The sequence below is a fragment of the Pygocentrus nattereri genome, chromosome 1 (assembly GCF_015220715.1).
Source record: "Pygocentrus nattereri isolate fPygNat1 chromosome 1, fPygNat1.pri, whole genome shotgun sequence".
Lineage (NCBI taxonomy): Eukaryota > Metazoa > Chordata > Actinopteri > Characiformes > Serrasalmidae > Pygocentrus > Pygocentrus nattereri.
In genome coordinates, this window is record NC_051211.1 from 4,606,417 (window position 1) to 4,632,487 (window position 26,071).

Sequence of the window (26,071 nt, forward strand, 5' to 3'; positions counted from 1 at the left end):
TTATCCAGAGCGACTCACAATTTGAGCATTTTTATACAGGCAGGCAAAGGTGGTGTTAGGAGTCTTGCCCAAGGACTCTTATTGGTGTAGTGTAGAGTGCTTAGCCAGATGGGCATTGAACCCCAGTCTACAGCGTAGAAGGCAGAGGTGTTACCCACTACACTAACCAACATCACTTGCTCTGTAATGGGCAAAGCAAGCCACTGTGAGCATAAACTCTGCTTAGGAAAACGTTTTTGAGCCAACCTGCACTGTTCTGCACTCTATGTTTCCTTCTTCACTGGGGTTGCAGTAAACATGTGGGTTTCCTCCGGGTTCTCCGGTTTCCTCCCACAGTCCAAAGATGTGCAGTCAGGCCAATTGGATGTGCTAAATTGCCCCTGGGTGTGAGTGACTGTCTGTGTCTGTCTGCCCTGCGATGGACTGGCGACCTGTCCAGGGTGTATCCTGCCTTCCGCCTGATGACTGCTGGGATAGGCTCCAGCACCCCCCCGTGACCCTGACGGAGAAGCGGCTTAGAAAATGGATGGATGGATGAAAAAGAAAACCAAAAACGAACAACCTCTTTCACAGAATGCTGTGGAAACGTTCAAGTGAGAAAAAGGCTGAATGTTCCTCAAAATCCATGAACGTTCAGACTCCACGTCTACTTTTATGTTGGTTTGTAAAATGCGCACACATTGTAGTATGAAGACACACTCAAGCCTCTTTTTCTGTTCAGTTTTTATTGAGTTGTAAAATGTGCACTAATTAATTAATTCTACACAACATAAGAACCTCAGTCTCTATAAAGTGAAATTTATGGTAAAGTGTGAAATATTTGCATTGATTACATGCAGGATATGTAGAACGCAGATATACTGTGGTAAACTTTGTCAAATTATATGGTATTATATATTATATAGTTATATAGTAACTCCAGAATGCTTGGCACCCTTAATGAAGATGAGAAAAACAGGAGGTTATGATGTCTATGTTTATCGGGTTGATCTTAAGATGAAATCATGAAAGGAGTCTAATCTAGATTAAAAACCCTTTTAATTGCTAGTGACAAAGTATTATTGGCTGATTTTTCCGTTCTGATTTTATATATTTGCGTAAATTTTACACCAAGACAGCCTGTTTCACTGTGGTATATATATGCGGTGACATGCAGTTCAAAGATCCTTACAGATGCATCAGCATAGAAAAAGATTAAGATTAAGATGAAGATTATAGGCCTTCGTAAATTAGGCGGTGGCTATTAAAAATAACCTCACACTTGAAAATACCACTATTAGGGCAATAGTAAGATGTTCAAACAGTACATGCTCTCATGCAGACGGAGAAGAATGTTCTTGGAAGACAAACCTTTCTCTAATCATCAATCAGAAACCGTATCCATGACAGCGTATCCATGACAATAAACCATCTAAATAGCCTCCTTAGACATAACAAGCCTCTAGTGTAGTCAAGCTACAAACACAAGCACGCAGAGTTTGCTCAACATCACTGGAAGTTTACTTGGAAATGGGTTCTAATGTGGAATGAGACAAAACTAGAGCTTTTTGGGAACAATTAACAGAAGTGGATTTAATGTAAAAGATTAAAGATTTTGCAGGAAGGAGTCTCACGTTGTATTTTTAGATCTGGCTGCCTTAGCTAGGAGGTTAAGAAGAGGTCACCCAGTAGAGCAATGAATCAAAGCATACGTCCAAAAATCTAGAAAGATCTAGAAAGAGTTTGCATGGAGAGCTGGTCTCAGATCCTGGGCTGTGGAACAGGGGAATGGATTCTCTGGAGTGATGGAGCTCCATCCCAGTACCTCTGGGATGAGTTGGAGTGATCTAACATCAGTAATGCTCTTGTACGTGAATGCAGTCAAATCCAACATCCAGTGTAAAGCCGCCACAGAAGAGTAGAGTAGAATAGAGTGACAGCAGCAAATGAGAACAAACTCACTATTAATACCCTTCATTTCAGAAGAAATGCTGGATGTGTAGGTGTCTACAAACGTTTGCATGTCTTATCTATATTTGTCTGTACTTCCAGGGTGCGGAAAGTACTGCCTGCTAATAGCCACCAGTAACTGCGTCGTGATTATGAAAGCTTTTAAACAACAGAGGCATTTTTCATTTCTCCCTCATTCTTTCCCAAGGGTGCCAATAATTCTGGACAGCGCTGTAGTTGAACATTCTCATCATATCCTGCGAAGAGGTAATTCAAAACTTACAAAGAACGGACTACAGTTATTTAGCATTGTTTAGAAACAAAGATTTTTTTAAAAGAAACTTCAGTTTAATTAGAGAATGATAAATATAATATATTAAAACTTAATTAAACTCTCATAACCACATAACGTACCTATCCGTATCATAGCAGTTACTGAGTAATAGGTTTTATTATTACTCCTAACTGAATAACTGATTCATAACTGAGCTGAATGATACGCTTCAAAGGGTTAAGGCTCTTTGATTCTGTGGAGCCTAACTATTCAGGCTGAGCAAGCTGTGCGTTTTTGCTCCACCTGTTCTACACCGCACAGTACAGTAGGTGCAGGGCACTCAGTAGGATCAGCGTGTACACGGTCCCGATTGTGTAGTGAGGACTGGAGTTAAAGATGTCGGGGTTGTTAGCATTGGTGGCCCCCGCTGAGCTCTGAGTTCCTGTGGTGAGTAAAGAAAAGAAAATTAGATGATGCACTCTCAGAAATAAAGGCACTAAACTGTCTCTCGTCACTGGGGTGGGACCCTCAAGGCTCCATCTCAGTGCCTTCAGTCAGGGAACATAACTGAACCATAACCCACTGAGATGATCTGTTCTAAGCTGGACTGACTCCACACGCCCCGCCTCGCCTCCAGGCTTTTACTCTACTGCTCTGTTTTAAAACATTCGGTTATGAAAAGGAACAAATATCAACTTTTCACCTGGAGGAACTGATTTAAGCTCCACAATCAGACCTTAGAACCACTGTAGAACCTTTGAGGGAACAATTACACTGTTTGTACCTTGATGGAAAAATTTACCTGAACAGAACGTTTTTTTAGTGTTTATCCTGATTATCATTAATAATGAAAACTTTTTTGAAAAATTGTGTATTGTATCATATTTTATGCTGTCCTTCGTTTTATGGAAGCAATATTCCACTTTTTTATTTTAGTGATTTTATCACAGGTAAGGGGGTTTGTATCGTGCCTAAGAACACCCCTTACCCTTGATAACATCACTGTAAGGCACGGCCTCTTGCGGCTTACTGCTTTATTGTACGCGAGTTGCTATGTGCTTCAGGTTGGCTTGAAAGATCGCTTTAAAATCCATAAAAAGCTGAATGATCAGCACTTTTACTACCTTCTGTAAACACACGCTTTCTGGCTAATGTTTACAGTAAGAGAACAGTCCGGTCAGAACAAGCTTAGGAAGCATGTGCTCATTAACTTCATTAACACTAACTTAAAATAAAACACTGTAACGTTGAATTTGATCAATATCGCCCAGAACTACTAATAATCATCACAGTAAGCAAGTCTTTCACCAAGCAGCGTAGTCCACTGGCGGTAGGCTATGGTTACCAAACAACGAACAGCACAGCGATTTTTAAAACCTGCCACATTAATACAGAATTTAACCGATGTGCAATTACAGGAGCGTATTTTGAGCATTTTACATTGAACGTGACTTTTACTGTGAACAAGGTTTTAAAACTGGAACTATTAATTTTAGAAGGCATTACAAACTACAATTAAGCAAATTTATCAAACTGCTGTAAGTGAAGCACTGGGTGACGGCTGTAGTACAGCAGATGAGCAGGAGGGCGTAGCAGAAGGAGCAGAATTCGTATGTATATTAGGGCAGTTTAGGAGAAGGAGACGTACCTGCTACAGATGGCACAGCCAGGACAGTGAAAGACCTGGATTGAGCGCTCCAGTTATTCAGAGTGAAAGCCAGGTTCAGGTTCTTCCCTGTGAAAAAAGAAAAAACTGGACAGTGAAGACCGGTTTCACTAAAGGGACTGTATGCATCTATTGTATCTATACCAAAGCATAATCTCTTATTACCACAGCAAAAACTGGAAAACAAAATCTATTAAACAAATTATAATTACTGGGGAATTCCACCAACATTTCAAATTTTCTGCACATTGTTTGACCTCAGCAGAGTTTAATTCCTCTAAAAGCTCCATTCATATAACATGAAATGGTTATGAATGTGCTGCCAGATGCCAGATGCAATAATCTATTTTTGAAAATACGGTCATAGCAGAGAAAGGGCAAGGCGTACTTTTTCAAATTTACTATATTTTATATTCATTAACTTTACAGAAGATCCGCTTTATTTACTATTTGTGTTGTAGTCATGGGCTGGAGGTTAGGGATCCAGCCTCGTGACCAGAAGGTCGCCGGTTCGATCCCCAGAGCTGACAGCACATGACTGAGGTGTCCTTGAGCAAGACGCCTAACCCCCAACTGCTCCCCGGGCACTGTGGATTGGGCTGCCCACCGCTCTGGGCAAGTGTGCTCACTGCCCCCTAGTGTGTGTGTGTTCACTAGTGTCTATGTGGTGTTTCACTTCACGGATGGGTTAAATGCAGAGGTGAAATTTCCCTGTTGTGGGACTAATAAGGGTCACTTACTTACTTCCCATCACTACCACTGTAAAGACATCTACACTGTAAACAGTTACAAATCAACCATTTCACACCAAACCACTCTGAATGACTTTGTTTACATAAGTTAACCCCTCAGTCATGATTCTGAGGTCACTCACCAGGGATAGAGATGGCCAGGTCGGTGTAATTGGCCCAGCAGTTTGAGAAGGGGATGGTGGTGTTTCCATACAGGCCATCTACTGGGTTCACATTGGCGTCTTTGAGCACGGCCGTAATTGTGAGAGTCGTCACCCCCACTGATACGCAGGCCCCCTGGAGACAAAGGCCGATGGCATTCAGTGGGAGATTTCACACAGTACACAGACTTCCACATGCTACATAACTGGCTCTCAGCTTCAGAACCAAAGCCCCCTTTACTTGAAATATTCCTGCTGTATCACAATCTCTTTATGAGCGGCTGTAGAGTAAAGATCATCACTAACGCAAGTGACGGTACAGCATATGACATATAACCACCTACAACTAAACAAATACGTTTACATTTTGTGCTTGATTTAGATGGTCCAGTCATGAGTCACATAACCTGCACACATCTGTATGTGCTGTTATTTCTACTGTAAAGTGTGCTTTATGCAAAAGCTACAGCACATTTCACATTTCATACATACAAAATGCTAAACTCAAATAATAACAGAAATTTGTCCAAAAATGCCAAATTAAATGTTGGTCCCTGTAGAGTGTGTGTCAGCTTATTGTCACTTAGAGAATCAACAGAGCAGGTAATTTGACGGGGGGTGGGGGCATTAAAACTTTTGAACAGGGCTACATCACATTTATTAATAATATTTTGTAAGGGAGTAAAAATCTGATATCATTGACTTCTTCTCGTTAAGAATGCTGATGAGAAGCTCACCTCCTTGTCCACTGCCATGATGCATGGCTGTACACTAAGAAGTCCAGGCTGAATCCCTGCTACCGGCTGCTGCACCACAACCAGGGACGACACGCTCTTCACCGTCTGCACCGGTGGATCCTGCCGCGTCACTTCCTGACTGGCCACCTGACCCACAGATACAGAGTCTCTCAGACCTGTATGTACTACCAAGCTACGTGGCTTTTTTTTAACACACTGTTAACTAAAATAAATAATGAGAGAAATCCTCACACACCCCTTTTACAATCTTTTTAAGTTCTTATGCACATACGCAGAGAAATGTGTTAGATACCATGTAAAATACACTATATTGCCAAAATTATTCAGTCACCCATTAAACTCAGATATGTACACTATATTGCCTCATCCATCCAAATCATTGAATTCAGGTGTTCAGTCACTTCCATGGCCTCAGGTGTATAAAGCCGAGCCCCTAGGCCTGCAGACTGCTTCTACAGACATTAGTGAAAGAATGGGTCGCTCTCAGGAGCTCAGTGAATTCCAGCGTGGTGCCGTGATCGGACGCCACCTGTGCAGCAAGTCCAGTTGTGAAATTTCCTCACTACTAAATATTCCACAGTCGACTGTCAGTGGAATTATAACAAAGTGGAAGCGATTGGGAATGACAGCAACTCAGCCATGAAGTGGTCGGCCATGTAAAATGACAGCGGATGCACAGAGGTCACCGACTTTCTGCAGAGTCAATCACCACAGACCTCCAAACTTCATGTGGCCTTCAGATTAGCTCAAGAACAGCGTAGAGAGCTTCATGGAATGGGTTTCCATGGCCGAGCAGCTGCATCCAAGCCTTACATCACCAAACGCAATGCAAAGCGTGGAATGCAGTGGTGTAAAGCGCCAGTGGAGACGTGTTCTCTCGATTGACCAATCACGCATCTCTGTCTGGCAATCTGATGGATGAGTCTGGGTTTGGCGGTTGCCAGGAGACGGTACTTGTCTGACTGCATTGTGCCGAGTGTAAAGTTTGGTGGAGGGGGGATCATGGTGTGGGGTTGTTTTGCAGGAGTTGGGCTCGGCCCCTTAGTTCCAGTGAAAGGAACTCTTAAAGCTTCAGCACCAAGAGATTTTGGACAATTTCATGCTCCCAACTTTGTGGGAACAGTTTGGGGACGGCCCCTTCCTGCTCCAACATGACTGAGCACCAGTGCACAAAGCAGGTCCATAAAGACACGGATGGGCCAGTTTGGTGTGGAAGAACTGGACTGGCCTGCACAGAGTCCTGACCTCAACCCGATAGAACTCCTTTGGGATGAATTAGAGCGGAGACTGTGAGCCAGACCTTCTCGTCCAACATCAGTGTCTGACCTCACAAATGTGCTTCTGGAAGAACGGTGAAAAATTCCCATAAACACTCCTAACCCTTATGGAAAACCTTCCCAGAAGAGTTGAAGCTGTTATAGCTGTAAAGGGTGAGCCAACATCATATTAAACCCTATGGAATAAGAATGGGATCTCACTCAAGTTCATTTGCGAGTGAAGCCAGACGAGCGAATACTTTTGGTAATATTGTGTATATAGCCAATATGTAAATAAAACATATTGTGCTCATTTTTTCACTTCTACATTTTGATCAAAAACCATTTTGCCAGCCTCTTCTGACTAATCATATTTATTCTGACTGAATATATTTTTTTATGAATTTAGCTTGTGAAATTCATCTTATTCAAACAATATAGAATTACACTGAATACATTCTATTTTCCTCAAATGATCAGACTTTTTACAACTGTAACAAAAAACCCTCCATCTATCACAACTAACCCCATAATATCAACAACTCCTGTTCGAGCAGAGACTAAATTGAACCAGACTAACGTCGCCATGTGTTACATTAAACCACTATTATTATACTAGATCTATTTTGTATCGTAAACCTATATGAATACATTTATTAGTAATGGCTAATATGAGTGTCTAATGATCTGACCTGGCTCCAGGACGGGTCACTGGGTGGAGGAGATGGGGGGATGACACCCACTGACGACACGTTGAAACCGATGGACTGGCTCAGATTGCCGGAGACCGCAGCCTGACCCAGATTGTCAGCGATGTTCTTCAGCACTGCAAACTGCTCGTCACCTGCAAGAGACACGGACAGGTCACACAGGTGTGAAGTTAAAGATGTGATAATAAAGAGATGACAGCTATGATGATAATTACTGTTATTCTTATTATTATAATGATGCATAAAAAATAATAATAATAATACCAGACATTAGCATTCACACCAATGGCTGTATTACTGTATGGCTGTTTCGATCTAGTTATTCTTATAAAAACTGTAAAAGTGACTAAAGCTATGTTGAATAAAGGCAAAGGCCACTCATTTTTGTCCCTATGTCTGCACACATGAGCACTTTTAAGTAGACGTGGTCAAATGTAACATGAGGAATTTTCACAAAACACAATCATTTATCACAATTTTCTGTTTTTCAGAGGTTTGTTTTGTTGGAATATGTAAAGCAGATCCAGCACTGCCACATTTATCAAATCATTTTTCCTTAGATTGCTGCACAAAATCTAGATATACATGGCTAATTATGCTCTTTTGCAGTGAAGCATGCAGACGGCAGTACTGAAGATATCCACGATATGCTCAGAAAAGTGTATACGGTGATATAATTTATCACATTATCTATGAATGTGGTCAAATTGCTCACTTGGACTTGATTTACAATACTCTACCAGAATGATAGAGTTAAAATGGCAGAGATACTATGTACTCAGTCCATAACACTGGACCAAGGCCTGTCCAACATGATTTAGTTCAGTTAAAATCAGGTTGTACTGAAACGCATTTCCCCAGCCTTGCCGGAGAAGTTTGGATGGCCTTGGACAAACTTACGTTTTGTTAAAAGTAAGTTAACACATCCTCTAAAAAATGTTATTTTACACATTTTACACATTTTAAAAACACTACAGGCAGTTTTTCTTGCTTAAATGGGACGCAAAAGCTTAAAATAATTAAAGAGAAACATTTCAAAAGAAGGCCAATCGTCCCCAAACTTTTAACGGTAATTTCTGCTGTCAGTGGTGAGTGCCTGCTCACTGGTGCTGTTGCTGGACGTCTCGTTCACTGGAGGCTGCTTGATCTCCACCTGAACGGTCAGCCCAGTGGAGCGCCTCTGCCGCGCTGAGCCCTCCCGGATGATGTTGGTGATGCGGATCATGTTGGGGGGAACCTTCAGGAAGGCAGCCAGGTTGGTGACCAGCTTGTCCCCGAAGAACTCCGCCTCCGTCATGAACGGGAGGTTGAAGGCGACGAAGAGAACCGGAGACGTGCGGATCTCAATGGGGTCGGAGCCTCGCAGCAGAACGTGCATCATTTTGTAATCAGGATCGAAGAAGTTGGAGCCCAGAGTGGAGCTCAGACTCGGCAAGTACTGCCCTGGAGGACAGGAGGAGAGGATAATAAAATGGGCAGATATAAACTGAGAGCCACGTCTTTCATGTACTGCAGATGTATCTTGCTTTTGTGGCGCCGGTAAGAATTACAATGATCCAACATACTAACTATGAATTAAAGGCTGAGCCAAAAATGAGCAAAACATTATAGATTTGGGTAACATACAAAATATTTCGTTTTCAGCCGAAGTCTATTTTTCACAAAATTATGCAACATAATTTTCTTTTTTCTTTTTTAAAGGACCCATACCATGACAGAAAAATAATTATACCAATCATTTATCAGTCCATACAGTCCATTTATGGAAACTGCTGCAAAAACACTCAGTTTTGCTTTTTGTGATGTCATGAAAACTACCTCATTCACCTTTATCCTCCTATTCTGCCTATAGTCCCTACAGTTTAGCGCCACCCACTGAAGCTGAAGCCATAAGGAGTTATAAGGAATGCTTTTTGAATGAGATGTAATGTAAGGTCATTTACATACAGTTGCAAAAGTTTGAACACCCCTGGTCAAACTGTTTCGTTGTTTATTTTCTAAGGGCAAGTAAGTTAACACATTCTCCACAGGAAAACAGTTTGGGGGCAGTCGTGGGCTGGAGGTTAGGGAACTGGCCCTGTAGCCGGAAGGGTGCCGGTTTGATCCCCAGTGCCGACAGTCCATGACTGAGGTGTCCTTGAGCAAGACACCTAACCCCAACTGCTCCCTGGGCACCGTGGATAGGGCTGCCCCCTAGTGTGCGGGTATCCACCAGTGTATATGTGGTGTTTAAATGTGGAGGTGGGATTAAAAACAAACAAAAAAAAAGTGTCACTTAACTTAACTGCATGATTTCTATGCATTTGCTGAGTTTAACGTACTGGAAAGAAAAAACTGAAAATCTAAATTCTGCCATAACTTTCGCACAGGCCTCATTTGATGTTTCCTATATGCTGCGTTCGGCAAGCAAACAGTAATTGTGTATTAAATGTGCCAAAGCGCGTTCTCTGTAGAAGATGTGTCTTTTTTTTCACTTAGAAAATCAAGAACATGTCGTTTTACCAGGCTGGCCAAACCAGACAGCTGTAGTCATACAAATGAATTTAAATCGTTTTTGGTGTACATAACCTCACAAATGTCATACACGGACCCTCAGCAAAATCATAAAACAATAAAAATGCAAGATATTGGACATTTGAGCTTTTTTGGGACCTATATGTAAACTCAAGTAGGTTAAAAAATCTGGTTTCGGTCACTCAGCAGTGTGGGAATTTGAGCTATTTATTAGATTGATAAAAACATATGATATGTGATACAGACAATTAAAATTCTAAAATGTTGCAGCAAGCACGATTATTGGCTCACAACAGCTGACGAGGTTGACTGCTTAGGTCCTGAAATTTGGTCGCAAATGACCCTTTTTAAAGTACTTCTAAGTCCAGGCTTATAATGCCATTTGCATGATGCTAACTAACTAAGCTCTTCGCTCCTGTTTATTGTCATTGTTTCTGAGCTGTTCCTTTGATCAAATCACTTTTGAGCTCTATTATACCGGTTTGGTTAGGCTTCAGCAGGGTGTAGTCCGTTTTGTCCTTATTCCAGTCTGCGTTGGTTGGTGCGACCAGGCGGTTGTTCACATAGACGTCCAGACGCTGAGGGTTTGAGTAAAACACAGCAACTCGAACAGTCTGGGAAAAAAAAAGCAAAAAGAGGCAAGTAGCTTAATAACTGGCAACCCCAACCTTCTTAGCCTTAATGGGAAAGTCCACTGATTTTACTAAATGAAATGAATAAAACTGTAAACAGAGTGATTCAGAGCGGTTTGGTGAGAAATGGTCCAGAACATAGTGGTGGTGATAGGAACCAGGGGTCACTATGACTACAACACACATATAGACATTTTAATTACCACCCAGAACCACCAGAGAACCCACACGTGTCTTCTGAGCTTTTATATGCAGTGCTGATGATGGAAAATATCAATCTGAGACAACTGGTTTTCTTTGTGGACAACTTTTACAAGGTGGGTGACTCTCTGCTATGAATGGATTTGAAAAAATACCTTTTTTTTTGGTCAAAACATGTCAGAAGTACTGTAAAACGATGTCTCAGACATCAGGCAGCATATTTGCAGCGATTTCATGGAATAACTTTCTGTGAGGGAGCTTTTAGAGGTGGACGTCTGGTTCCCATCACCACCACTGTGGACGATTCTGACTCTAAGCTTCTCTAGAAAGGAGCATTTCACAAGAAACCACTCTGAGTGACTTTGCTAACATCTCAACCATTAGAAATCAGTGGAATTACCCTTTAATGTTCTTTTGTGTCAGCTCTACAGCTCTACGTTGTACCTCAATGAGTTTTTAGCGACACATATGGGGGGATATGGAGTGTATACTGGTAGTGATCTGTCGTACCTCAGTAGGACTGGCATTGAGCATCATGAGTCTCAGTTTCTGTGGGGTTGTGCTGGTGAAAAAGATGTCAAAGGATCTGTTTGTGGCTATGATGCTGTGGAAGAGAGACACTCTCTTGTGACACGAGTAGCCGAAGCACCAGCCGTGGTCTTGTGGGCCTGACCAACAGACAGGATGGGACACATGTCATACATTACCATGTTAACATCAGCCCCTCCAAACGTCAAAATCTGTCATTTAACAAAATCCTTCGATCAACAGAATGGCATGTTTAGTTGATTTTCTAAGTGAAAATGAGTTAACACATCCATGGAGAACACACTTATATATGGGAAATGTTATTCCAACTTCAATATTGAACAAGCTATAACTTTAAAACCACCTCGTTTCTACGCTCATTGTCCACTTTATCAGCTCCACTTACTGTATAGCTGGTCTCTGTAGTTCTACAGTTACAGACTGTAGTCCATCTGTTTCTCTGATACTCTGTTACCCTGTTCTTCAGTGGTCAGGACCCCCATGGACCCCCACAGAGCAGGTACTATTTGGGTGGTGGGTCATTCTCAGCACTGCAGTGACACTGACGTGGTGGTGGCGTGTTAGAGTGTGTTGCACTGGTCCGAGTGGATAATGGTGGTTGGGATAGTGTAGTGGTTAACACCTCTGCCTTCTACACTGTAGACTGGGGTTCAATCCCCACCTGGGGAAACACCCTACACTATACCAATAAGAGTCCTTGAGCAAGACTCCTAACACCGCCTTGGCCTCCCTGTGTAAAATGATCAAACTGTAAGTCGCTCTGGATAAGAGCGTCAGCCAAATGCCATAAATGTAAATGTAGACCACCAACCAAAACTATGCAGTCAACAGCGTCCTGTGACCAGTGAGGAAGGACTAGAGCACGTGTCAAAGACAAGGCCTGCGACACGATCCTATGCGGTACGTAAAGGTATTTTATTTTTCTATTGATATTAGCTTCTTTCACTACAGTCCCCAGCAAGCACTGCAACATAATGTGCTCTGACTCTGACTCTCCTACTCTCCTACTTTTTGCATATTTTGAATAAAGAAGGGCACAATCTTAATTAAAAATTAAATAATTATTTTTTTTGTCTGGCTTGTTGAGATTTTTAGTACGACCCTTTTACCGATTGAGTTTGACACCCCTGGAAAAGAGGATGACAAACTGTGCGGCAAAAGATGAGCTACTGTCTCTACATCTACAAGGTAGACCAACAAGGTAGGAGCGTCTAATAGAGTGGACAGTGAGTGGACACACTGCGTAACAACTTCAGCAGACGTGCACTCTCTGTGACTTATTTTCACTTTTGCATAGGACCGTGTACGCTAAAGATCTAAATGCTGACCCCTAAATATCCAGTCCAATGCTGGGACAGACGTACCGTTCAGCAGGTCCACGTAGCTGTCTCCCAGCATAGCCACAGGAGACAGACGTCGTTTTTCAGTGTCCGAGTCCAGACTCTCAATCACCAGCATCCTGTAGGTCAGCCCTAAGCACTTGTAGGCCTGCCAGGTGCTCATATACGTGCAGCTAGAGCTCCGGATTATACCTGCAATGCCATTCACGGGTCATTCTACCAAACTGGATCAATGTCAGTTGAACTCACATTTCAAGCGGCACTTTAGACCAACATCTTTTTGCTCTGAGTGACCTTATCCCTTATTTATGTTTATACCATTAAAATGATTGAACATCCCATTTTGTCACTGACAAAATAGTCATAACTGTACTATTTCAGTGGTTTCAGTAGTGGCCGCTTTGGGAGTGGCAGTTTTAGCTCAAAAAACTCCAGCCAGCACACGACTAGCAAACATGACCATGTGGTCATGAGGGACAGGGATGCAGTCTCACTTACTGCTCTAAAATGCAGGGGTGGGTGGGGCTAAAATAAGGCCCCGCCTACATGCTAAAACTGTTTCAGCATTTTTTGCATATATAATGAAAGTCATAACTTCACTTTAATAGAAATCAAAAATAACTGAAACAAATAAGCATGTGTAAGTAAGTGTAAATTTAGAGGTTCCCTTTAGAAATACATCCCAATAGAAGGTACCCTGTCAATCATGCTTTTATACACAGTTACCTTATTACTATCTCAATTAATGCCTAATACCACTTACTGCAATACCTGCTCTCATGCAAATACAACAAATCTGTCTTATATGCTATGTACTTTATTGTATGCCTATTTTTTTTTATTTCTGTCTAATAAACCTAAATCTATCTACGTATCTATCCATTCATCCAACCATCCAAACAGAATTTATGATAGTTATGAGCTCAAATTAAGACTCATGCACACCTTTGTTTGGTGCTATTTGGTTCACAGGAATACGGCTGCCGTTGAGGTAGGTGAGCATGACTTTGGGGATCCGGTAATCTCCCAGCCCGCGTCGGGGGTTCCCGTTCCACTCATACTCAGACTGGGGGATCACCGCCCCCACTGCCCCGAGGAAACTACCGTCCAGGTCATTCAACATGGCCTTTTTCTTACCATCACAGTCCATATCTACACAGTCGGATGGGTTCACCTTGCTGTAATGAGAGAAAGCAAATGATAGATCGGGACATGAACATTGACCAATATTGCGGCTGTGATTTAAACTGCTTGTGTTTTCCGTATATTTCCTGTTTTTTTGACTATGAAGACCAGCATATCCACCTTTTCAGGCTTGAGGCTTGAATGGTGAACATAGTGCTCTGAACTCTGTTGAAAATGTAGGCTATGATTAAAACTGCAGCTTTCACGGTTCGAAAATTATGCTAGAAAATAACGTTTAAGCTTTAGGTTCTATAAAGGACTAAAAGGCTTCCCCTCTGGCTGTTATTCCATTAATGTTTCAAAAAGCCATGGCTCAGTATGAATTTGAGATGAAGGGCCTATATCATAAAAAAAAAAAAAACAAAAACGGACTTTTCCTCACTTTAAAAAAAAAAAAAGTCTGATTCTGAGTCTTATAGTTAAAATTTCAAAAAAGAACATTAATTTCCCAGTCCATATAAATTAGGCTGCAAAAACAATGTGTTGACATATTTCAGCATATTCAGCTTCAGCCCACAGCAGTTTAACTATAATGCATGTTACAGCCTGGACTGACATAATGCCTGTGTAAGGATAAGGAGTAAAGACAGGTTTGAAAATGCAAATATACATTTTTTTTATGTTTAAAATGTATTATTATGTACATAAAACCACACAAATAAAACCACACCCTTTAATACAGCAAGTAAAAACTATGAGTGATTTTTGTGATAATTACTTATTACAGTCACTGGCCACTTTATTATATTATTGCTAGTAAGAGGTTGGACGCCCTTTTGGCTTCAGAACTGCTTTAATTCTTCGTGCCACACTTTCAACAAGGTGTTGGAAACGTTCCTCAGAGATTCTGGTTGGTTATGTGAGTTCCTGTTGCCTTTCTATCATCTGGAACCAGTCTGCCCATTCTCCTCTGACCTCTCACATCAACAAGGCATTTTCATCCACACAACTGACCGCTCACTGGATATTTCCTCTTTTTCAGTCCATTCTCTGTGAACCCTAGAGATGGTTGAGCGTGAAAATCCCAGCAGATCAGCAGTTTCTGAAATACTCAGACCAGCCCGTCTGGCACCAACAACCATGCCACGTTCAAAGTCCCTTAAATCCCCTTTCTTCCCCGTTCTGATGCTCGGTCTGCACTTCAGCAAGTCGTCTTGACCACCTCTACATGCCTAAATGCACTGAGTTGCAGCCGTGTGATTGGCTGATTGGCTATTTGTGTTAACATGTGCCTAATAAAGTGGCCAGTGAGTGTATATTGCAGTAAAGATACAGAAAAAAATATATATATTGTTTTGGGACCAAATGGACCAACAAGACTCACCTCAGATCTGGTCGATAAATGAACACTTGAGCTTCCTCTGTGCTGTCAATCTTGGTGATCCTCTTAACATAGATAGGGTGCTGCAGGTCATCATTGCCCGGATTGGTCATGAACATGTAATCAGTTTGGCTCAAGCACACGTTCCTGAACCCAGCGAAAGTGGTATCTGGAAGACGAATACAAATCAACTCCATTCAGACTTCAGACAGCAGATTGATCAGCCATATACGACATAACACTGTTTAAATACATCTGGCATCTTACCAGTCACACTCAGGAGTCCACTGATGGCGTTGTAGCTCGTGAGTCCATTGTGGGCATTTACTGGAGCTCCATTGTGACTGGACTCAAATGTTGGCCAGGAGATTCCAGACTTGCCGCCTGCCACAGATCGAGGATGCAGTCAATACAGGCCTGTTCGTCGTCCAGTTTATAAATCAGCAGTAATTGATTTGGAGGGATTTTAACATGAAGTCATGTAGTGGACATGCTTGGTTTTTTTGTTGTCAGATCCTTTGCACATTTTCAAACAGAGAGCGTATGGGCCAAAGGAAATTTATACTAATGAACGTTAGTGAGTTATGACTGGTTCTCTAATTGAAAAGTGGAACTGTACCATTAAGAGGCCGAGGGGCTCTACTGCTCGCCCCCTGGAACATGTTGGTGTCCATAGGCATACTGTCACTGCAGTTGAAGTTGGGGCTGCTGCCAACAATTAAGGCATTCTAGGAAAGAAAAGGGCATATTATGAGACACTGAACTTACAATAAAATAAGTGACCCCTATTCATTTCACCCATCCATGCAGTGAAACACCACATACACACTAGAGGGCAGTGAGCACACTTGCCTGGAGCAGTGGGCAGCCCTATCCACAGCTCCCAGGAAGCAGTTGCCTTGCTTAAGGGCACCACAGTCATGTACTGTGGGGATTGAACCGGCGACCTTCTGGTCACAGGGCTGGTTCCCTAACCTCCAGCCCATGACTGCCCCAAACAAGAGATGTATAGTACTGTGCTACTAAAAGCTATATTTAAAAAGCTCTTAGACTGGGCGGTAAGCATTTTTACTCAACAAAACATTCATGTTAAAGTAAAATAAATAACATTAATAAAATAAGCAGTAATTTTATGTCAGTACGTTGGTGTGTTTATTTAATAATTTCTGAACTTCTCTATGAGAAAGCCTAGTATTACTGCATCCAGCACCCTGTTTGGCTAATCATTACTATATTACGTTAAATCAGGTGTGCTGACAGAATTGAATAAATCCATGGGGTGGCTGGAGGCATCAAAGAGAGTCTTCCATGTGCATCTGTTTACATGTCCATGTGCTTCTTTGGGTTCCTTCCTAGTCCGGCCCCCTTGTTTTCTGACTCCACCCCTGATTGTTCCCACCTGTGTACTGTTATCCCTGTTTGTATTTAAGCCCTGTGTTTGCCCCTAGTTTCCGTTGGTCCTTGTTTGATCGTGCTGTTTGGTTGATGTTAGATGTTCTGATTGTTTGGATGTATGTTTGATGTAAGGTTTGTGCTCGAGGTGTATGTTTTGTGTGAAGAAGTTTTGTTTATTTCCGGCCTGTTTGGAGTTCTGTGTTCTTTTTCTGTCATGTCTGTCCCTTCTGCTCTACGTATTGGCTCTCTGACCACGGACTGTTCTGACCCTGATTTTGGGTTTGCACTTAATAAACCTCGCTCGCCTCCGCACATGCATCCGCCTCAACGGTCCCAGCCGTTACATCCTTATTTACATGTATTCTAATGATTTATGGAGTTTTTACTGGTGAAAACACACTAACTGTGCAGGTTATGAACAATGTGCTTTGGTGGTTTTTGCACAGTACTGTACATTCAGACTCTGCATTGATAAGATTATTACCGTGTTTTATATTCATATATTCATGGCAAGGTATGAAATGTGTCCTATTAAGCTCCTTACCTGCACTAGCACAGTTTTGTTGGAGTACACATGGCTGAGGGAGGGGGGTCCGTAGATTAAGGACATGATGCCCATGCCGTTATCAACAAGGGTCACGTTAGACACAATCACGCTCATGGACACCTGAACAAGGGCAGACGAGAATGGGGTTTATTGCTAATTAATGGTCAGTCGTAATAAAAGCTGTATCATAATATTTTGCGAATCAATTTAGTCTGAAATGTGAAGAAAAACTATAGCAGTGTTATCCTACCACTGGTTATCCCACTACTAACAATAATCCAGAGAAAGGTGATGTCTGTGTATTTCTTTGTTCTGTTCCAAGAGTCCAATGGAACAAACATATATTAGATACATTTTTAACATTTTGAATTTTAATTTTATTAGTAATTTTTAGCCATGTTGTGCATGAAAAACAGCTGTGACTTCACAGATGCTGAAGTATTCTTTTTATGTGAAACAACAAATTTCAGTTTAAACTGTTATATGTTAAAATTACCACACACACACACACACACACACACACACACACACACACACACACACACACACACACACACACACACATATATATATATATTTGCCCAATTTTTTGTCAGAAGTGTTACCGAAACATAAACATGTACATCTGTGAAGGCACCATTAATGCTGAATAATATTTACACCTACATATGCTGCCTTACAGACGACGTCTTTTTCAAGGGACAACCTGACAAACCACAAGCTGCATGTATTATAACAGCATCGCTCCGTAATAAAAGAGTCTGGGTGCTAAACTGGCCTACCTGCAGTCCAGACCTGTCACCACTGAAAACATTTGGCGCATTATGAAATTAAAAATACGACCAATGAGCCCCCAAACTGCTGAGCAGCTGAAATCTCATGTTAAGCAAGAATGGAAAACATATCACTTTCAAAACACCATCGATTGGCCGCCTCAGTTCCCAAACACTTACAGAGTGGTAAACGGGCCACCGCCCCGACTTTTTTGAGACGTGTTGCTGCCATCAAGTTCTAAATGAGTTACTATTTTTCCTGAAATGGTAAAATGTCTCAATCTCAGCATCTGATATGTGTTCTATGTTCCATTCTGAATAAAACATGGGTCTATGAGATTTGCAAATCACTGTATTCTGTTTTTATTTACATTTATTTACATGTTACACAGCATCTCAGCTTTTTTGGAATTGGGGTTGTATGATTATTCCAACTTAAATGTTTTTTTATTTATTTCACAAAAAAAAATGTGTTAGGTTAGGTTATCCTTGAATGATGCATCAACATTTCAATCCCGTTTACTATGATAATGGATGAATGAAAATAACAATTGTTAGCTATAAATAAATAATTTAGTAATTTAAATACTAATTTAGCCATAGCAGAAATATTACCTTATAGTTTAAAAACGTGTGAAGGTTTGAAATGCCCCTCTCATTTACCATCTAATGTGGAAATGACCATCAGTGATCAAAACTAAGCAGGACTGGGCCTTTTTTCAGAAGAGCTTATAAATTCTAGGAGTTGGGGTTTATTTGGTCATAGAAGCTCTATGTAACTCAAATAAAATCCTTAAAAACTAAACTCAAATTCATCCATTTTTGTCATGTTTGTTAAATCTGTGAAAATTTTAGCACATAAAATATTGAATTCAAATGGAACAGAATCAAAAATCAATAGATGGAACTCTTTAAAGAAGAGCGTAATGAAACAAAGCCTGGAAGGTAAGCCTGCAGCATCACTGATCTTACCTGGAAGTAAATGCCAAAATCATAGCTTCTCCAAACTGTGAAGTCCTGGATCTGAGAACAGCCAGGCAGCCCATCCCCATTCATGTAGACCCCATACAGACCCCCGTGCGCCTCATTCTGCTGCCACTGAGCCACAGCACTGAAATAACCTGTTGACATAACATATCGCAAAGTTAAAGATTAATATTTTGAATTCTAGCAGGTTAACACTGCTAACAAATACAAGTCAATAGTCACCCAAATCTTTTCTGTGAATTTACTCCCCAAACTTCTCTCAACCTGCTCAAACCTCATCCAGCTCCTCTTTAAGGTCAGTTGATGTGGTTAAAACCCATGAACTATAAAAATCAGCAAAACTTCACCATGTAGCTGAACGCAGAGGGCAGCAACTTCAGACAACTGAAGTCCCGCCTCCTCTTGGCATGCATGCACATCACACAGGTATACAGTTTTATGCAGAGGTTTGAACATCCCTGGTTAAATGACATGTTCTGCTGATTTTCCAAAATGAAATCCAGTTAAATTCTCCAGGAAGACACTGAAACATAACATTTCTAAATGCACAATTTTTATTTATTTTCTTGAGTTTAATATATATTAGGATATACATATAATTTACTTTAGCATTTTATGTTTATTTTTCCCCCCAATATGTTAAATTCAGCAAAAAACAGCAACTGTGCATTAAAATGTGCAGAAGTGTGTTCACTGTAGATGATGTGTAGAGGAACTTATTTGACCTAGAAAATGAACAAATCATGTAAATTAACTGGGGCGCCCAACTTTGTCTCACATATGTGCATGCTAGGCAGAGACTCTGCAGGATTTAACATAGAATGAATAGAACTAGAACTTAGAACCATTTGCCAAATCAGACCTCTGCATTTAACCCATCTGTGCAGTAAAACACCCACATACGTGCACACTAGTGGACACACACACACTAGGGGGCAGTGTGCACACTTAACCACAGCAGTGGGCAGCCCTATCCACACCACCTGGGGAGCAACTGGGGGTTAGGTGTCTTACTCAAGGGCACTTCAGTCATGGACTGTCAGCCGAGGGATCGAACCAGCGACCTTCTGGTCACAGGGCTGGTTCCCTGACCTCCGGCCCACGACCGCCCCCTTAGGGCTGGACACATTTAGGGATGTAATTATGTAATTATGGAAAAGATTTAGGTGGCTATTGACATCTATATCAGTGTTTGTCAACCTAATAACTCCAGCACTAAACTGAAGAAGCAAAATCTGGATGCCAAACATGTATTGACTGATTGTGTAAATCTGATTTTCCTCCAGTGGGTAATAGAGTGACTGGGTGTACACAGGTATTACATCACATCACTAAGAGACCGTATTCTCATATTACCTGGACATGGCTCTCCATCAATTCGGAATCCAACTCTTTCATAACCAGCGACAATGTTCCCCTGAAGAACTACGTTAGTTCCCTGACTTGCCTTGAAAAATGAAATGGTCAATGTTACTTTAAACCGATACAGACTTTTAACGCAGACAGCTTCATGAGACGCTTCATGTGCAATTCTTCTACACACCTCAATAGCAGCATTCCAGCTGAAGCCGTAGGCCTCTGCTCTTGATCGCCAGAGTGTCATAGTAACCAAATTCCCCCGGATCACGTTGTTATTGCCCCACACCTTGATTCCTACAGTGCAGAGAACACTGGTTTACTAGCATGCCTCCTTTAGTTTTAGAAAAGGCAACAATGATCTTGTTTTGGGATGATCATCTGTTTCTTCCTGTAATGTGAAAACTGGACTACAGTTTAGGGATGATCATGGAAACATGGGACATCATTGCCAACAGTGACAGAATATTCAGTTAAAAACAATGGAAAGTCTGGTTTGTCATTATCTGTTTTCTGCTCATACTTGTGCAGCATAACTCAAACATAGACCACATGACTCGGCAAAGTGCTAGGAAAATTATGTTGTTACATAAGCTAGAAATTTACCCTCAGAACTATTCCAACATTTTCCTTTTCAGTTAGTTAGACATTGGTGTATATAGAGTAAAACTACTGCCACTCATGCAGCAGACCAGGTTCGATTCCCTGCCCGGGCAGGTGACATCAATAGGAGCCCTTGAGCATGACTTCTAAAACTACATACGCCTGCTTCTGCAACAAGATTAAAGACTGTGAGTCACTCAGGATGAGAGAGGATAAGGCCATGGACCCTGACGGATGCCACTTCAATCTAGACAGTCGTTTGGCTCCACAATGGTTTCGACAGTCCAAAGAAATAAACAAGCTCTACATTAATTTCAGTCTAGTTGTCTTAGTTGCTAACAAGATATTTCGCATGTTAACCTACACCACCTATAATCCCAATTCTGTTAACGGGTTACATCAATTCAGAGGTACAGTGCCATAAAAAAGTATTTGTCCCATTTTTGATTTCCTCTATTACTGCATATTTATCACAATGTATGCTCTTAAAACAAAATGTAATATACAACAAACCTTTAACCTTTAGGTAAGATATCCAAAAAATAGTAACTGCTAAATCACAAACACACACTAATAGAGAAAATCAGGCTTTGGCACTTCATGCTGATTGACTTTTCCAATTAGCTGAGGTGTAACAGGCAAGCTACCTTCTCCTACAGCGTGATGGATGACGTTGTCGTCGACACTCAGTCCGTCTGTTCCGAAGATTCCGATAGCAGGAGCAAAGCCATGGTGGATAGCACAGCCTTTAATGTAAGATTCATTCTGAGACACCTGTGAAAATATCATATCCAAATTATTCAGCTGGACAAGTTCCACTGCATGCGTTGACCCCTGTGTGAAACAGAAAACAACCAGAAATATTCATCCATTTTCCAAGCTGCTTCTCCGTCAGGGTTGCTGGAGCCTATCCCAGCAGTCATCGTGCAGAAGGCAGGATACACCCTGGACAGGTCGCCAGTCCATCACAGGGCAGACAGACAGTCACTCACACCCAGGGGCAATTTAGCATGTCCAACTGGCCTGACTGCATGTCTTTGGACTGTGGGAGGAAACCGAAGAACCCGGAGGAAACCCACGCAGACACGGGGAGAACATGCGAACTCCACACAGAGAGGACCCCGGTCACCCAGCCGGGGGATCGAACCCAGGCCCTCCTCGCTGTGAGGCGACAGTGCTACCCACCACGCCACCGTGCCACCCAACCAGAAACATAAACATCGATATCCCCAGACAGATCAGCCAATGGGCCAGATTCATAAAACGCACTGTCAGACTTACCGTGATGGGTTGATGCCAATGAGACATGAAGCGCAAGATGAGCACATGTCAAATGAGTCTTTGACATGTGTGATCTCAATTTACATGTTATGACAAGCTCTTTCTTGCCCAGGATGCAGGTGAAAATGCCACAGTGTTAAAAGGACAACGGTGCACTAATCAGAACAGCTAGCTCTTAGTTACCTTGCTGCACATTTCCAGTGTTTAAACACTTTTACCGCTTGGTTTTATGAATCTGGCCCGTTGAGTTTTAACAGCATCAGTAAATAAGTTGGTTGTCTCACCACTCCTAGGTTAAGGAAAGCCAAAGAGTAGCGAGGATCAGGGTTGTTTGTCCATCCCTCCTGGCCAGTGTGGTAAAACTCCACATCTCTTATTCGGGCCTTTCCTTTAAAAGTCATACAGGAAAGAAAATCAATGAAATGTCCTTGAATTGTTATTAATTTTTAATTCATTGGATATAACCGGGCTGCATGACATGGATGCATGGATTACGCTGCCATATGCAGTCAAACATCATCCTCTACGAGGAACACAACTATTATGAGTTGAACATACTGAAAAAATAAAAGATAAAATATAAAGGGTGCCATAATGTTTACATATAAACATTATATATAAACAGTGCATAATTCTTTTACTTGCACATTAGTAAGTGGTGCTACTGTTATTTTGTATTTTTAGTTATTTTCTAAAATGCAAGGAGTCACACTATTTTAATGAATTCTAATGTATCACTTTCTATATTGTCCTTATAATGTTTGATAAAACTGCTGGAAGTCATGTTTCGCACACATCATGCAGCCACAGCGTATAAAATGGGTACTTTCTCTCTACATATTCAGAACAATGGACCTCATTCACCAGCCGTTCTTAAGAAGAAAATTCCTCTTAAAAGCCACTTGTGAAGTTTTCACAAAGATTTTTACACTCACTAATGTTTTCTTATTAGGGGTTTGCTCTTAGGTAAGAACAGCATCTACACACACTCAAGAGCTCAGAGGTGTGAACAGTTCTGCGCTTTAAGACCATGTCCCGAATCTGCCGGAGAGTTTTCTTTGGATCTTTCTCAAAAACACATTTAAGAGCAAACGTACGAACATATTAGTGAACGACGTTCTTTGTTCTTCTAGTGGTGAAGCTCTATACCTCTGTAGCTGATTCCTCCTCTGGAGAAAGCTCCCACCAGCACCCTGGCTCCAAACGACTCTGTGAACAGGTTTGGGTAATCCTGCCCAATGATCTTAATGTTCCTGCTCAGCAGACCCACATCACTGGCCAGCCTGTAGCTCTGCGACGTACCATCCACCGTGTAGCTCTCACCTACAGCATAAGATATACTGATCATTTGAAGCAGCTTTATAAATACAGCGTCATGCAGAAGACAGAGTATACACTCTCCAGCCACTTTATTAGGTTCAGTTGCTTGTTAACACAAATAGCTAATCAGCCAATCACACGGCCACAACTCAATGCATTTGGTCATGTAGAGGTGGTCAAGACAATTTGCTGAAGTGCAGACCGAGCATCAGAACGGGGAAGAAAGGGGATTTAAGGGGCTTTGAACGTGGCGTGGTTGTTGGTGCCAGACGGGCTGGTCTGAGTATTTCAGAAACTGCTGATCTACTGAGATTTTCACGCACAACCATCTCTAGGGTTCACAGAGAACGGTCCGAAAAAAGGAAACATCCAGTGAGCGGTCAGTTGTGTGGACGAAAATGCCTTGTTGATGTGAGAAGTCAGAGGAGAACGGGCAGACTGGTTCCAGATGATAGAAAGGCAACAGGAGCTCAAATAACCAACCAAAATCTCTGAGGAACGTTTCCAACACCTTGTTGAAAGTCTGTCATGAAGAATTAAAGCAGTTCTGAAGGTAAAAGGGGGTCCAACCCTTTAGTAGCAAGGTGCACCTAATAAAGTGGCTGGTGCATGTATGAGCACCACTATGCTCTTAAGTGCTAGCTCTGCAGTAACCCACACATGTGGACTCACTGATGTGTGTGTAGGTGAGCGGCTGATCCAGGGTCAGTGTGAGGTTGTTGTTCGTGACTGCTGTAATGGTGCGGGTCTCTGTCTGACCTGGATCATAGCTGCTGGTGGACAGCACTATTTCATCTCCAGCCTGGTTAAAGCAAGATTAGAAGTTAGGAAAGTGACAAACGCAGACAGATGATGAGAAGAAAACAACGTGGAAAGTGTAGTTAAATGTTGAAATATGAGACATCGCGTGCAAATACCGTGCAATTTGCACCCAGAATGAGTTTGAAATTTTTATTAGGTTTACTAAGACCTGCCCAAGTTCTTTCCCACCAAAACACAAAAAAATTGAATTCTACTAAATTTACTTTTAGAGTTCCTTTCACCGGAACTAAGGGGCCGAGCCCAACTCCTGAAAAACAACCCCACACCATGATCCCCCCTCCACCAAACTTTACACTCGGCACAATGCAGTCAGACAAGTACCGTCTCCTGGCAACCACCAAACCCAGACTCATCCATCGGATTTCCAGACGGAGAAGCGTGATTGGTCACTCCAGAGAACACGTCTCCACTGCTCTAGAGTCCAGTGGCGGCGCTTTACACCACTGCATTCCACGCTTTGCACTGCGCTTGGTGAAGCTCTCTACACTGTTCTTGAGCTGATCTGAAGGACACATGAAGTTTGTAGGTCTGTAGTGATTGACTGCAGAAAGTTGGTGACCTCTGTGCACTATGCCCCTCAGCATCCACTGACCACTAACTCTGTTGTTCCCAATTGCTTCCACTTTGTTATAATCCCACTGACAGTGGACTGTGGAATATTTAGTAGTGAGGAAATTTCACGACTGGACTTGCTGCACAGGTGGCGTCCGATCACGGTACCACGCTGGAATTCACTGAGCTCCTGAGAGCGACCCATTCTTTCACTAATGTCTGTAGAAGCAGTCTGCAGGCCTAGGGGCTCGGCTTTATACACCTGTGGCCATGGAAGTGATTGGAACACCTGAATTCAATGATTTGGATGGATGAGTGAAAACCTCTGGCAATATAGTGTACATATCTGAGTTTAAACTAGCGTTGCCCAATGTTAGTCCTGAAGATTTACCACCATGAAAAGTTTAACCCTAATCGTAATCTAACATACCTGATCCAGGTAATGAAGGCCTTCAGGGGCATCTTAACTTTAGAGCTGTTTTGGATATTAACTCTCCAGGGTTGTAGATCTTCAGGTTCAGAACTGAGCACCCCTGGTTCAAACAATGTTATTCTGAAGGTAAATACTCTTTCAGCTATTGTTGAAGGCTCATGCTTCCATCCAGTTGCTGCACATGCTGTCACTGTTAAAGAGAGTCTCCCAAGAGACCCTAATGCAAATTTACAGCTAGTTTTAAAAGGTACAGAAAAATTTACTTAAAATCAGCTGCAAAAGTTTATCAAATGGAGCACATTTTCCTCATATTTTACTTTCAATATCAACAATCATATGAAATCTGAAAAGACGTGTATCTTTATCTATCTACATACTGCGTACATATTGAAGTTCAGGTGTTTCAGCCACACCCATGGCTAACAGGTGTATACAATCAAGCCCATACCCGTGCAATCTCCATAGACAAACACTGGCAGTAGAATAAGTCATACTGAAGAGCTCAGTGACTTTAAACATGGCAATGTCACAGAATGTCATCTTTGCCACAGGTCAGTTTGTGAAATTTCTGCCTTGCAAGGTCTGCCCTGGTCAACTGTAAATGCTATTATTGTCAAATGGAAGCATATAGGAGCAACAACAGCTTAGCCATGAAGCTTTAGACCATGCAAACTCACAGAGTGGCGCTGCCAAGGGCTGAAGCATATCGCCTATCCTCTGTCGTATCAGTCACTACAGAGATCACAACTGCCTTCGGAAGCAATATCAGCACAAG

General features: G+C 41.8%; 1 protein-coding gene across 1 annotated transcript in view; it reads right to left on the reverse strand.

The window, feature by feature from the left end:
• Positions 1 to 788: 788 nt before the first annotated feature.
• The window catches only part of LOC108441691 (PKHD1 like 1), a 100,326-nt gene continuing 75,043 nt past the window's right edge, over positions 789 to 26,071 (reverse strand). The window contains exons 57-77 of the mRNA XM_037542782.1: positions 24,162 to 24,291; positions 23,319 to 23,492; positions 22,454 to 22,557; positions 21,536 to 21,662; positions 20,473 to 20,582; positions 20,286 to 20,376; positions 18,915 to 19,063; positions 17,167 to 17,289; positions 15,847 to 15,955; positions 15,495 to 15,611; positions 15,231 to 15,396; positions 13,667 to 13,899; positions 12,746 to 12,913; positions 11,343 to 11,500; positions 10,478 to 10,613; positions 8,590 to 8,928; positions 7,468 to 7,619; positions 5,499 to 5,645; positions 4,744 to 4,897; positions 3,852 to 3,938; positions 789 to 2,645 (exon numbers count right to left, since the gene is read on the reverse strand). Coding sequence (XP_037398679.1) covers positions 2,512 to 2,645; positions 3,852 to 3,938; positions 4,744 to 4,897; positions 5,499 to 5,645; positions 7,468 to 7,619; positions 8,590 to 8,928; positions 10,478 to 10,613; positions 11,343 to 11,500; positions 12,746 to 12,913; positions 13,667 to 13,899; positions 15,231 to 15,396; positions 15,495 to 15,611; positions 15,847 to 15,955; positions 17,167 to 17,289; positions 18,915 to 19,063; positions 20,286 to 20,376; positions 20,473 to 20,582; positions 21,536 to 21,662; positions 22,454 to 22,557; positions 23,319 to 23,492; positions 24,162 to 24,291 — 3,108 coding nt within the window. The 3' untranslated portion in view covers positions 789 to 2,511. The remainder of the gene's footprint in view (positions 2,646 to 3,851; positions 3,939 to 4,743; positions 4,898 to 5,498; positions 5,646 to 7,467; positions 7,620 to 8,589; positions 8,929 to 10,477; positions 10,614 to 11,342; positions 11,501 to 12,745; positions 12,914 to 13,666; positions 13,900 to 15,230; positions 15,397 to 15,494; positions 15,612 to 15,846; positions 15,956 to 17,166; positions 17,290 to 18,914; positions 19,064 to 20,285; positions 20,377 to 20,472; positions 20,583 to 21,535; positions 21,663 to 22,453; positions 22,558 to 23,318; positions 23,493 to 24,161; positions 24,292 to 26,071) is intronic.